Source organism: Rana temporaria, chromosome 2 (genome assembly GCF_905171775.1).
Source record: "Rana temporaria chromosome 2, aRanTem1.1, whole genome shotgun sequence".
Classification (NCBI taxonomy): Eukaryota; Metazoa; Chordata; class Amphibia; order Anura; family Ranidae; genus Rana; species Rana temporaria.
In genome coordinates this window covers 20,399,327-20,412,692 of record NC_053490.1, presented here as the reverse complement: position 1 = coordinate 20,412,692, position 13,366 = coordinate 20,399,327, and the positions used below count along the sequence as shown (strand labels likewise).

At 43.3% G+C, this 13,366-nt stretch overlaps 1 protein-coding gene across 1 annotated transcript in view; it reads left to right on the top strand.

Annotated features, from left to right (window-relative positions):
• The window catches only part of RSF1 (remodeling and spacing factor 1), an 88,518-nt gene that overhangs the window by 62,791 nt on the left and 12,361 nt on the right, over nt 1–13,366 (top strand). Inside the window, exons 10-12 of the mRNA XM_040339951.1 lie at nt 609–663; nt 5,062–5,168; nt 10,692–10,762. Of these exons, the coding sequence (XP_040195885.1) occupies nt 609–663; nt 5,062–5,168; nt 10,692–10,762 (233 nt within the window). The remainder of the gene's footprint in view (nt 1–608; nt 664–5,061; nt 5,169–10,691; nt 10,763–13,366) is intronic.

Genomic DNA, 13,366 nt, shown 5'->3' with positions numbered 1-13,366 from the left:
ATATTTGGTCAGCACCTCCCCATTGAAATGCATTGAAAACGCAGCAAGAATGCATCAAAAATGCACCCGTGTCGTGTTTTTGATACATTTTTTTTTGAATCACGTGACCTATGAAACACACCACAAGCATTGTAAAATCGGGGCAAAATCGCAGGCCTTTTCGGCAGTCATTATCGGCATCTTTTTTGTTTTCAACACAGCGCTGAAAAAAACGTATTTTTGACGGATAGTCTTTGGTGGCCGACAATTTGGGGCATCACTAGATTTTTTTTCAATTTTTTTTATATATAATCTTCCTTCCAAAATTAATGCATCCCACTTTGTACTGTTAAGGCTCCCCAGGCTCGCATCATATTGGAGTACCTGTAATGAATTGATCTCTTTGGACCTCTCTTGTACGCCAAAGGCTGTAAAGGTGTTAAAGCAAGTTCATGGCTGCAGTTTTGTTCAACAGATTCAAAGATTTAGCCCTGGTTCTCTCCAGTGCGCCTTCCCAGTTTTCCTGAAAATCACTTGTAAATGCACCTCTATTTAAAATATTCCTTCTCCACCATCCCCTCTGCTGTTTTTTTTTACATGCCCTGACTGAGCGTATTGTATATTTGCAGGAAGGAGCGTTTGGTTTACGTTGGAATCAGTATTGAAAACATCATTCCTACACAAGTAAGTTTAATTGCCATGCATGATTTTAATGTGAACCTGACCGGACCCAATTTTTTTATATTTTTTTGCAAAGTAATTCTATTGGCTGCAAATACTTTTTTTTATTTTTTTTGTCTCCATATCAGTACCTTTTTGGATCCTAGTTTTAGGCAGGACTTGGAGCCTTAATTCCTGTCAAAGTCTAGATTAACCTCTTGACCACCGCCCCATGTCAAAAAGACGTCCTCCTTTTTAAAGTTGAATATCTCGATAACGGCAGCAGCTGCTGCCACAACCGAGATATTCATCTTTTCAGGGGGCGGTGGTGTACACGATAACGGCGGTCTCCGCGGCGGATTCGCCGCGAGATCGCCGTTATCGGTGGCGGGAGAGGGGCCCGCCGCTCTCCCGCGCCCTCCGCCGCTTACCGGAGCCGTCGGTAGCGGCGGAGGGGATCGGATGTGTCCGGCAGCTGAGCGGGGACGGGACTGAAGGAGAAATCTCCTTCACCCGTCCTCATAGCTCTGCTGGGCGGAAGTGACGTCAAAACGTCAGTCCCGCCCAGCCTCTTAAAGAAACTTTTTTTTTTTTGTCATTTGAAAAAATGACTTTTTTTTTTTTTTTTTTTTTTTTGCATTTAAGTCTAATTATGAGATCTGAGGTCTTTTTGACCCCAGATCTCATATTTAAGAGGACCTGTCATGCTTTTTTCTATTACAAGGGATGTTTACATTCCTTGTAATAGGAATAAAAGTGATCAATTTTTTTTTTTTTTTTTTCAGTGTAAAAAATTATAAAACTAAATAAAAATAAATAAGAAAACCCAAAAAAATTTTTTTAAAGCGCCCCGTCCCGACGAGCTCGCGCGCAGAAGCAAACGCATACGCGAGTAGCGCCCGCATATGAAAACGGTATTCAAACCACACAAGTGAGGTATCGCCGCGATCGCTAGAGTGAGAGCAATAATTCTAGCCCTAGACCTACTCTGCAACTCAAAAAATGCAACCTGTAGAATTTTTTAAACGTCGCCTATCGAGATTTTTAAGGGTAAAAGTTTGACGCCATGCCACGAGCGGGCGCAATTTTTAAGCGTGACATGTTGGGTATCATTTTACTCGGCGTAACATTATCTTTCACAATATATAAAAAAATTGGGCAAAATGTATTGTTGTCTTATTTTTTAATTCAAAAAAGTGATTTTTACCAAAAAAAAGTGCGCTTGTAAGACCGCTGCGCAAATACGGTGTGACAAAAAGTATTGCAATGACTGCCATTTTATTCCCTAGGATGTCTGCTAAAAAAAAATATATAATGTTTGGGGGTTCTGATTAATTTTCTAGCAAAAAAATTGTGATTTTCACATGAAGGAGAGAAGTGCCAGAATTTACCTGGTGGGCAAGTGGTTAAAGGATAAGTTCATCTTTTGTCACATGTTACATTTGCACCAGCCCCCGCTCTCCCCTGATCCCCCATTCTGACAGCTAGCGGGGGGCTTCTCCCCTGGCTAGCTGTCACAATCCTAACCACTTCAGCCCCCCCAAAAATTAGCTGCTCAATGACCAGGCCATTTTTTGCGATTTGGCACTGCGTGCGATGCTGTACCCAAACAAAATTGACGTGTTTTTATTTTTTTCACAAATAGAGCTTTTTTTTTTTGTGGTATTTGATTGTGTCTGCAATTTTTTATTTTATGCGCTATAAACAAAAAAGAGTGACAATTTAGAAAAAAAAACGCAATACATTGTACTTTTTGCTATAATAAATACCCCCACATTTTTTCCTCAGTTTAGGCCGATATGTATTCTTTTACATATTTTTGGTAAAAAAAAAAATCGCAATAAACGTATATTGATTGGTTTGCGAAAAGTTATAGCGTCTACAAAATAGAGGGAAGTTTTATTATTTTATCTCTATCTCTATCTCTCCATATATATATATATAATTTTTATTTTTTTACTAGTAATGGCAGTGATCTGTGATTTTTATCAGGACTGCGACATTATGGGGGACACGTTTTTGGAACCATTGGCATACAGCAATCGGTGCTATAAAAATGCACTGATTACTGTAAAATTGGCAGGGAAGGGGTTAACACTAGGGGGCGATCAATGTGTTCCCTAATGTGTGTTCTAACTGAGAGGGGGAGTGGACCGACTAGGGGAAGGGATTGATCGGTGTTTATACATTGTATGAACACACGATCAGTCTCTTTGCCCCTGAGAGAACCAGGATGTGTGTGTTTACCGCCAGACACTCGCATCAGCTCCAGGGGCAGGCGCGCGCACGCCGACGGAGGCGTCTTAAAGAGCCGACGTACAGCTACGATGGCTCGCGCAGGGGGGCCAGCCTGCCTCAGTTTAACTGCAGCGGCTGGTCCGGAAGCGGTTCAAAAAGATGTGGCTGTGTGGGGCTCCACCAGCCTGGCCGTGGCATCCATTCACAGTGTTCTGTCAATGGGAAAACTACAAGGTCTGGCAGCCTTTTGCGGCTGTCGGCTTGTATTTCTCAGTAAACTACCACGGCACTGTCGATCAGTGGTCATCAACTCCTGTCCTCAGGGCCCACCAACAGGCCAGGTTTGCAAGATAACTGAAATACATCACAGGTGAGATAATTTGCTGCTTTAGTGATTGCAGTATTCTAGTCTGCATCTCCCTAAGGTAATACTGGCCTGTTGGTGGGCCCTGAGGACAGGGTTGATGACCACTGCTCTAGATAGTTCATGGAGCTTCTTGTCTGAAGTGTAACTGCTTGCCCGTATTGGAGGTATGGGCCAGCGGATACACAGAGAAGTCTGCAGGACCGTGGCATTACACCCAGGATCTGCTTATCATGGGTGCAATGCCCTTAACAAAAAATCAAATCTTGTGCTTTAAAGCAGTGGTCATCAACCCTGTCCTCAGGGCCCACTAACAGGCCAGGCTTTATGTATTACCATGGCGAGATGCAGACTAGAATACTGCAATCACTGAGCAGAAAATGATATCACCTGTGATGTATTTCAGTTATCTTGCAAACCTGGCCTGTTAGTGGGCCCTGAGGACAGGGTTGATGACCACTGCTTTAAATCGCATAACCACGGCTCGACTACCTGCTTTTACTGCCATCTTGGCTGCCCATGTGAACAAGCTCTAAGGCAGTTCTGTCCCTCCACCTAATCCCCTCTCGCTCCATATATATTTTCAGTGCCTTGCAAAAGTGGAACTTCCGCTAATTTATCCCCCTCCCCTCTGGTGCCACATTTGGCACCTTTCGGGTTGGTACAGATACCTATTACAGGTATCCTGTCCCCACTACTGGGAGACTGGGCCACGGCGCATTACATCAACAGTTTGGCTCCCCCCTGCTGCCAGGCCAGTTGGCGAGCGCTGCAGTGCCATGCGCGTTCGCAGTAGAAACCCGGCATGAAGCCGTGATGCTTCACTGCCATGTTCCCTTACCGGCAATGGCACTCGACAGCTGATGGAAACATCAGCTGTGGTGCTGACATCACTGGACTCCAGGACAGGCGAGTATCCTATTAAAAGTCAGCAACTGCAGCATGTGTAGCTGCTGGCTTTTTATTTTTTGCAGCGGTGGGTGCTGCTTTAAGGTCCCCCCCCCCCCCCCCATCATCAAAACCCAACCTTGTCATTAAATGGTAGAATACCAAAACTTCAGTGGCGTTCAGGGATTGGTGAAAGGACAGGACAGGGGGGGCATAATTTTACATTGAGCAGCAGTTGGAGCCTCATGCAGCCTAGGCTCAGCATCCAAGGGCTCCAACTGGGTACCTGCAAACACTGCAGGGTGCTTACTTTTTAACACTATTAACTTAAAGGAGAAGTATAACCAAAGCTTGTTTGGCTGTACTTCTATGGATCACAGAAGTGCGACCCGTTTCTGCACTCCTGTGACCCGTGCCCAATAACAGGCCAGGCTTTGACCCGTTTTGCACCCCTGTGACCCGTTTTGCACCCCTGTGACCCGTTTTGCACCCCTGTGACCCGTTTTGCGCAGAGAGCAGGCTGAAGTCCACTCTCTGATGCTACAGAAGTCAGTCCAGGTACCGCGTCATCCCGACAATGGAAGTCTGGTTTCCACCAGGTGCCTGGCCCGACTCCCATCTCAGCCTTTCGGTGAGCCTGAGCCGACAGATCCGCCCACCCTCACATCTCAGCGTTGCTATGATCGAGGAGGGTGGAAGAGCAGAGAGCTGTGACTGACAGTCAGCAGTTCTTTGCTCGGGGAACTGTCAGAACCAAGCGATCAACAGTGTTTGATCGCTCAGTACTCAGTGCAGAGGCGCCGGGGGACAGATGTAAGTATTCTACCGGAGAAAACCGGATTCCCATACTTCTTTTAAACAGGTTAATTGTTCACTTTAAGCCTGATTTGGTGGTACTAGCATTAAACATGGAATGTTTTTCATTGTTGTAGGATACAGAAGAGGTCCCAGAAATTATAGAAAAAGAAGAAAAAAAGAAGAAAAAGTCTAAACCATTGGAAAGGCGGTCAACAAGGACCAGGAAATTCATCAGTTACAGGTGAGGCGTGTGTTACAAAATTGCAGCGGGTTGTATAAGCAGATACTGCATCCTGAAAGAAATTGGGCACAGTACAAATTACCCCTGCTGTCCATGGGGGGGGGTCTCATTTCAGAGATTCAACACACTCCGTACTTTGTTTGACCTATAGTTCTGCAATTAGCAAAGATCAGTGGGGATATCTGAATGATGGGTGCAGCTACAGGCATCATTCAGATATCCATCTCTTTAGCAGGCGATTCTGCGCACCATAAGAACGATCATAGTGGCAGTTCCGCTGCTTGATCATTCTTATAGGCGACAGGAGGTGACGTCCCATCCCCCCCGCCTCCATTCGGTGCTTCTCCGGGCTCTCCCGTGCCATTGGGGACCCGGAGAAACGATCTGCCGAGCGCCGGATGGGAGTCATCTCTATGATCGTCGGAGGCCCAGGCGCGATGTTATGATGTCACGTCCGGGTACCGGAATGTGAGATCCGTGAATTTTTTTTCACGATCTCATGCTTTCCAGCCTGGAGGAGAGATGTGGGGTCTTATTGACCCCGCATCTCTCCATAAAGAGGACCTGTCGCACACCTTTCCTATTACAAGGGATGTTTACATTCCTTGTAATAGGAATAAAAGTGATAAAAAAATTAAAAACGTGAAAAAAAGTGTTAAAAAAATTAAATAAAGTAAAATATATATATATTTTTTTAAATGCCCCTGTCCCTGGTAGCTCACGCTGAGAAGCGGACACACACGCAAGTCCCGCCCACAGGCCTTTTTTTCAGGGGGAACCCAGTTCCACCACCTTTTGGCTCAGACCCTTTTGGTGCCTGCTCACTACAATCACTTGTAAACACAGAAGTCCGCTTTCTGTCTTTACACGTAACAGCTCTGCACTCTGTGTGTAACTTCCTGAACTCTGCACTTTGTATGTAATGCAATCCTGGTATTTAATGCCCCTTTAAGACCCTTCTACTGTTTGTGAAATCTCAACGGGGTGGTGGTTGAGTTCCTGCACCTATTTTCTGAGAAAAAAAGCTCTGCCCGCCCACATATGTAAACGCTTTTCAAACCACACATGTGAGGTATCGGCGCGTGCGTTAGAGCGCCAGCAATAATTCTAGCACTAGACCTCCTCTGTAACTCTAAACTGGTAACCTGTAAAAAATAAATAAAAAATTAAGCGACACCTATGAAGATTTTTAATTATGGAAGTTTGGCACCATTCCATGAATGTGCGCAAATTTAAAGTGTGACATGTTGGGTATCTATTTACTCGGCATAACTTCATCTTTCACATTATACAAAAGAATTTGGCTAACTTTACTGTGTTGTTTTAATTTGTGAAACCATTTTTTCCCCCAAAAAAGGCATTTGAAAAATTATTGCACTAATACCGTGCGAGATAAAACGTTGCAATGACCGCCATTTTATTCCCTAGGGTGTCTGCTAAAAAAACATATATAGTGTTTGTGGGTTCTGAGTAATTTTCTAGCAAACAAATGATGATTTTTGCATGTAGGAGAGAAGTGCCAGAATAGGCCCGGTATGGAAGTGGTTAAAAATAAAAAAACGCTGCAAGAGCCGGTTCACACTGGGGCAACTCGTCGGGCGACTCAGCTGCCTGACAAGTCGTGTCCTATTCTATTCAATAGAACCGTTCTAATAGGAGCGACGCAAGTCGCTCCGACTTAGAAAAAGGTTCTTGCACGACTTCAGGGGCGACTTGCATTGACTTCTATACAGAAGTAATTTTGCAAGTCGCCTCTGAAGTCGTCTTCAGGACGCCTTGCCGAGTCGCCCCCGAAGTCGTGCCGCCGCAGTGTGAACCGGCTCTTAGACTTCGCAAATGTTTTTGTTTTGATGCTCCTACAATGTATCTGGCGTGTGCCAATGTCTAATCTCCTTTCTCTATGCTGGGTTCAAATTGCTTCAGATTAGAGGCACATTAATCCTTGGATTTGTCTTTCCTCTCCCTGAGACTTTGGATGCACCCACAATGCACTCTGGCTTTCACATTGGGATTGCAGATGCAGCTTCTTTCAGGCGCTTTACAGGCACTTTTTATTAACGCTAAAGCGCCTGAAAAACGCCCCAGTGTGAAAGGGGTCTTAAGGACAGAGCCTCTTTTTGAGATCTGGGGTTTACAAGTTAAAATCAGTTTTTATTTATTTATTTTTGCTAGAAATTTACTTGGAACCCCCAAACGTTATATATATTTTTTTACAGACATCCTAGAGAATAAAATGGCGGTCGTTGCAATACTTTGTCAACACCGTATTTGCGCATCGGTCTTACAAGCGCAATTTTTTGGGGGGAAAACTTTTTTTCTTATAAAAAAATAAGATTACAGTAAAGTTAGCCCAATCTTTTTCTATATTGTGAAAGATAATGTTAGGCCGAGTAAATTGATACTCAACATGTCGTGCTTCAAAATTGCGCCCGCTTGGATAATGGCGACAAGCTTTGGCACTTAAAAATCTCCATTGGCGACGTTTAAAAATATCGACAGGTTACCAGTTTTGCGTTTAGAGGAGTTCTAGCGCTAGAATTATTGCTCTCGCTCTAACGATCGTGGCGATACCTCACATGTGGTTTGAACACCGTTTTCATATGCAGGCGCGACGTGCGTAAGCATTCGCTTATGCATGCTAGCGCGGCGCGCTTAAATTTTTTTTTATTATTTATTTCACTTTTTACACGGTCCTTCTTCTTCTTTTTTTTTTTTTTTTTTTATGTTTTTGAGTCACTCTTATTCCTAGTACAAAGAATATAAACATCCCTTGTAATAGAAAAAATCATGGAGGGCACTGTGGGATTTGGGGAGCAGGGTATGTGACCATGTTTTGATGTTCCACCCTAAGTGCTGGTTCACACTACCGCGACTTGGGATCCAAATTATGTCGCCCGACATGAGAAATTCCATTGAAGTGAATGGAGCCATCTTAATGTACACTACTGTAGTCGCTCCGACTTCAGAAAAGGTTCCTGTACTACTTCATGGCGACTTCTAGGCAACTTGTACCCATAGATTGCAATGGAAGTTGCCGCCAAAGTCGGATCTCTGTCTTAACTGAAGCAACTTTACAGAAAGAGAAAATAGTGTACTCAGGCAATGAAAAAGTAAGGGCTCCCCAGTGGGGTTTTTAGGCAGCAAAAATTATATAAACAATTACAGAGACGTACCAATTTGTTGTAAAAAAGTAAAAAAATTTATTTAATAAGTACAAAGTCGTAAAACAATGAACTCTGGTACAGTTTATACTGAGGACACATACATATGAGAATATAGCACCAAAATTACATGACACTGATCAACATGAATGGCTGATCTTCAGGTCAAGTTGTTCCTGACGCATTTCGACCCCCACATATGGGTCTTCTTCAGAGGAAAGGGTATATGATACAAACTATAACAGAGAATAAATATATGGTAATAGAATACATGGATACATAGTACAATTTAGGTGAAAAATAAATTTAAAGTATATAGTTATCAACTCACAGATTGTGTTTCTCAGTTCTATTTGGACCAGAGTAAGGTTATAATCCTGAGGATCCCTGGTTACTTTTCTCCATACGGGTGGTTAGCACCCCCAAAAAGGCCTCGACGATGCCCCACAAGAATGGCCTGCAGGGACCCACAGTATAACTGGGAAAAAAATCCAAAGGTCCAGTCAGAGAGTGCGGGCCGGACAGGTGGAGGGGGAGCCCAGCAAAGCAATTGCCAGAGTGATGCCTATTAAGAAATTCAAATATACAGTAGTTTTAATACCAAAAACGATATGTTTAAAGTATAAAGATTAATTGACTTGTTATACAAGTAGATGGCGCTAGACATGCACATTATGCTCATTATAATGATGCATATATAAAATGGGACTTTGATATGTCATAGGAATTTTAAATTAATATAAATATGCACAGGATATTTTAAATGTTATATGAAATCATGAGTTAAGATTAATAAAACAATATCTAAATTATATAGAATTGTGAATTCAAAGAGAATTATATGTGTAACAGGGCGATAAAGATAGTTTACTCAGGCAAACCCCTCCCTCCCACAGAGCTGATTATTCTGTGATTGGCCGCAGCCTGTCCTGGAGGCAACTTTAACCCCTTAAGACCCGGACCAAAATGCAGCTAAAGGACCCGGCCAGGTTTTGCGATTCGGCACTGCGTCGCTTTAACAGACAATTGCGGGGTCGTGCGACGTGGCTCCCAAACAAAATTGGCGTCCTTTTTTTCCCCACAAATAGAGCTTTCTTTTGGTGGTATTTGATCTGCGGTTTTTATTTTTTGCGCTATAAACAAAAATAGAGCGACAATTTTGAAAAAAATATCTATTTTTTACTTTTTGCTATAATAAATATCCCCCAAAAATGTATAAAAAAACATTTTTTTTCCTCAGTTTAGGCCGATACGTATTTTTCTACTTTTTTGTGGTAAAAAAAATTTCAATAAGCGTTTTATCGGTTGGTTTGCGCAAAATTTATAGCATTTACAAAATAGGGGATAGTTTAATTGCATTTTTATAATTTTTTTTTTTTTTTTTTTTTTTTTATTACTAGCGATTTTTTTTGTGACTGCGACATCATGGCGGACACACCGGACAATTTTGACACATTTTTGGGACCATTGTCATTTTCACAGCAAAAAATGCATTAAAAATGCATTGTTTACTGTGAAAATGACAATTGCAGTTTGGGAGTTAACCACAAGGGGGCGCTGATGGGGTTATATGTGACCTCATGTGTGTTTACAACTGTAGGGGGGTGTGGCTGTAGGTGTGATGTCATCGATTGTGTATCCCTATAAAAGGGATCACACGATCGATGACGCCGCCACAGTGAAGAACGGGGAAGCCGTGTTTACACACAGCTCTCCTCGTTCTTCAGCTCCGGGGACCGATCGCGGGACTCCAGCGGCGATCAGGTCCCGCAGCTTCGGAATGGGCCACGGGCGCGCGTATGCTTAAAGAGCCACGTACATATACGTGGATGTGCCCAGCCGTGCCATTCTGCTGACGTATATTGGCGTGAAGGGGTCCTTAAAGCGGTGGTTCCCCCTTAAAAACAACTTTTTTTTATTTCACTGCCCCCCCCACATTCCATCACGATTAAGGCACATATTTTTTTTTTCCTGCTGTACATACCTTACTACAGCATATTCACCCGTGCATCCGGGTTGCGAGTCCCGCGGGAGTGGGCGTTCCGCACATGCTGTTGATTGACGTTTTGCCCAAAAAGGGGGAACCACCGCTTTAAGTGGTTAAAGTCGCGCTGAAGTTGCCTTGAAAAGTCGCGCTCTAAGTCGGGTTGCTTCTGTGTGAACCGGCTCTAAATGTTGATGTAAGATAAAACGTGGTACAAAACGTAGACTTGGACTTTAAAGTAGGAACAGTTAGACGTATGCAAATAAAAAATAAAAATGTACTTTTCTAAATGTGATAAGCCAAAGTGTATACTGCCGGAATGAATAAATGTTTAATGTCGGTTCTGCTAAATAAAACTGTAACTTTGTTGTTTTGTAGGTTTGATGAATTTGATGAGGCGATCGATGAAGCAATAGAAGAGGACATCAGGGATGCTGATGGAGGAGGAGGTAGTGAAGGAAATTCTACTATTCGTTTTAACCACTTCAGATTTGGCTGCTGAATGACCAGGCCGTTTTGTGCTATTCAGTACTGTCGCATTAACTGACAATTGCGCGGTCGTGCGACGTCGCACCCGAACAAAATTGACGTCCTTTTTTTCCCCCCACTAATAGAGCTTTCTTTTGGTGGTATTTGATCATCTCTGCGGTTTCTATTTTTTTGCGCTATAAATAAAAAAAAAAGCGAAAATGAAAAAAAAAAAACAAAACATGATATTTTGTACTTTTTGCTATAATATCCCTATTTTTTTATTTTTTTTATAACAAAGTTTTGCTCAGTTTAGGCCGATACGTATTCTACATATTTTTGGTAATAAAAATCGCAATAAGCGTATAGTGATTGGTTTGCGCACAAGTTATAGCGTCTACAAAATAGGCGATTATATTTATGGCATTTTTTTTTTTTTAACTAGTAATGGTGGCGATCTGCAATTTTTATCAGGGCTGCGACATTATGGCGGACAGATCGGACACTTTTTAAACATTTTTGGGACCATTGTCCTTTATATAGCGATCAGTAATATAAAAATGCATCGAATGCTGTAAAAATGTTACTGGCAGGGAAGTAGTTAACACTAAGGGGACGATCAAGGGGTTAACTGTGTTCCCTGACTGTGTGTTCTAACTGTAGGGTGAGGGGAATGACCTAGAGCAGGAGTGTCAATCAATTTCATTGTGGGCCGCATCAGCATTATGATGTCATTCAAAAGGGCCGGTTGCATCTGTAAGATTAGATGTCCAGCGCATTCCCTCCCCTTACATTAGATGACAAGAGCCACCCCGACATCAGTAGTTTAGTCCCCAACTCTCCATTACATCACAGTGCACCCCCCTTTCCTTTTGCTGCTGCTGGGAAGAAGCTGGATGCATTGCTTGAAAGCAGAAAGTAAGGGTCTGGAGGAGGACCAGAGAAGGTCTGGAGCTCTCCTGCAGCTGCAGGGGAGGTGCGAGGGCCACATGAAATGGCCTGGAGGGCCGGATTCGGCCCGCGGGTCTTGTCTTTGACACTTGTGACCTAGAGAACATGACAGATTGTTGTTCTTAGCTATTAGGAACTCACTATCTGTCTCTCCTTCATAGAACAGGGATTTGTGTGTTTACGTTTGCTCACGGCCGGCGGTTAGCGCGACCGCCGGTCCCGAGCATCCGCACCCACGATGCCGCGAGCACACGTGCCTGCTATCCCGCTTAAAGGAGCCGACGTACAGCTACGACGGTCCGTGGGAACGAGCCGACCTGCTGCAGTATAATGGCGGTGGCAGGTCGGTAAGTGGTTAATGACCTATTACACAGAAGGGACACAGACATTTTCATACATTCTTTTGCCCTCATTCTCTACTTCGAAATCAATACACCCCACCTTCGTGTTGCAGAGACGATTATAAAAACTGCAGGAAAAGGAGGAAATTTTATTACTCTTTTTATATCAGGGGCAGGGGGGATTTGATTTAAATCGCAATTTAAATCGCTAGTAAAATAGCTTGGTTTAACCACTTACTTACTGGGCACATATACCCCCCTCCTGCCCAGGTGAAATTTCAGCTTCCGGCACTGCGTCGCTTTAACTGACAATTGCGTGGTCGTGCGACGTGGCTCCCAAACAAAATTGACGTCCTTTTTTCCCCCACAAGTAGAGCTTTCTTTTGGTGGTATTTGATCACCTCTGCGGTTTTTATTTTTTGCGCTATAAACAAAAAAAAGAGCGACCATTTTGAAAAAAATGTAATATTTTTTTACTTGTTGCTATAATAAATATCCCAATTTAAAAATAAAAATTCTCAGTCTAGGCCGAATACGTATTATTCTACATATTTTTGGTAAAAAAAAATCGCAACAAGCGACTGGTTTGCGCAAAAGTTATAGCGCCTACAAAATAGGGGACAGAATTATTATTATTTTTTTTTTTTTTACTAGTAAGGCCGGCGATCTGCGATTTTTTTTTTTATTTTATTTTATTGGGACTGCGACATTATGGAGGACACATCGGACACTTTTGACACATTTTTGGCACCTTTCACATTTATACTGCGATCCAGTGCTAAAAATATGCACTAATTACTGTATAAATGTGACTGGTATTGAAGGGGTTAACACTAGGGGTTGAGGGAGGGGTTAAATATGTACCCTACATAGTGTTCTAACTGTGGGGGAAGGGGACTGACTGGTGGGGGGCGTTCGATCTGTGTCCCTATGTACAAGGGACACAGATCGGTCTCCTCTCTCCCTGACAGGACGTGGATCTGTGTGTTTACACACAGAGATCCATGTCCTTGTCTGTGTAACCACCGATCGCGGGTACCTGGCGGATATCGCGGCCACCAGGCACGTGCATCGGCAACACAGTGATGCGGCGGGCACGCGCACGCCCCCCCAGTGGCCCAGAGCAGCGGAGGCCGTATATAGACGACCACTCAGATTAAGAACCACACTACGGCCGTATAAAGTCGTACGGCTGTCAGGAAGTGGTTAAAGCAGAGGGCCACCCGATTTTTTTTTTTTTTTTTTTTTAAAGCCAGCAGCTACAAACACTGCAGCTGCTAACTTGTAAAAATG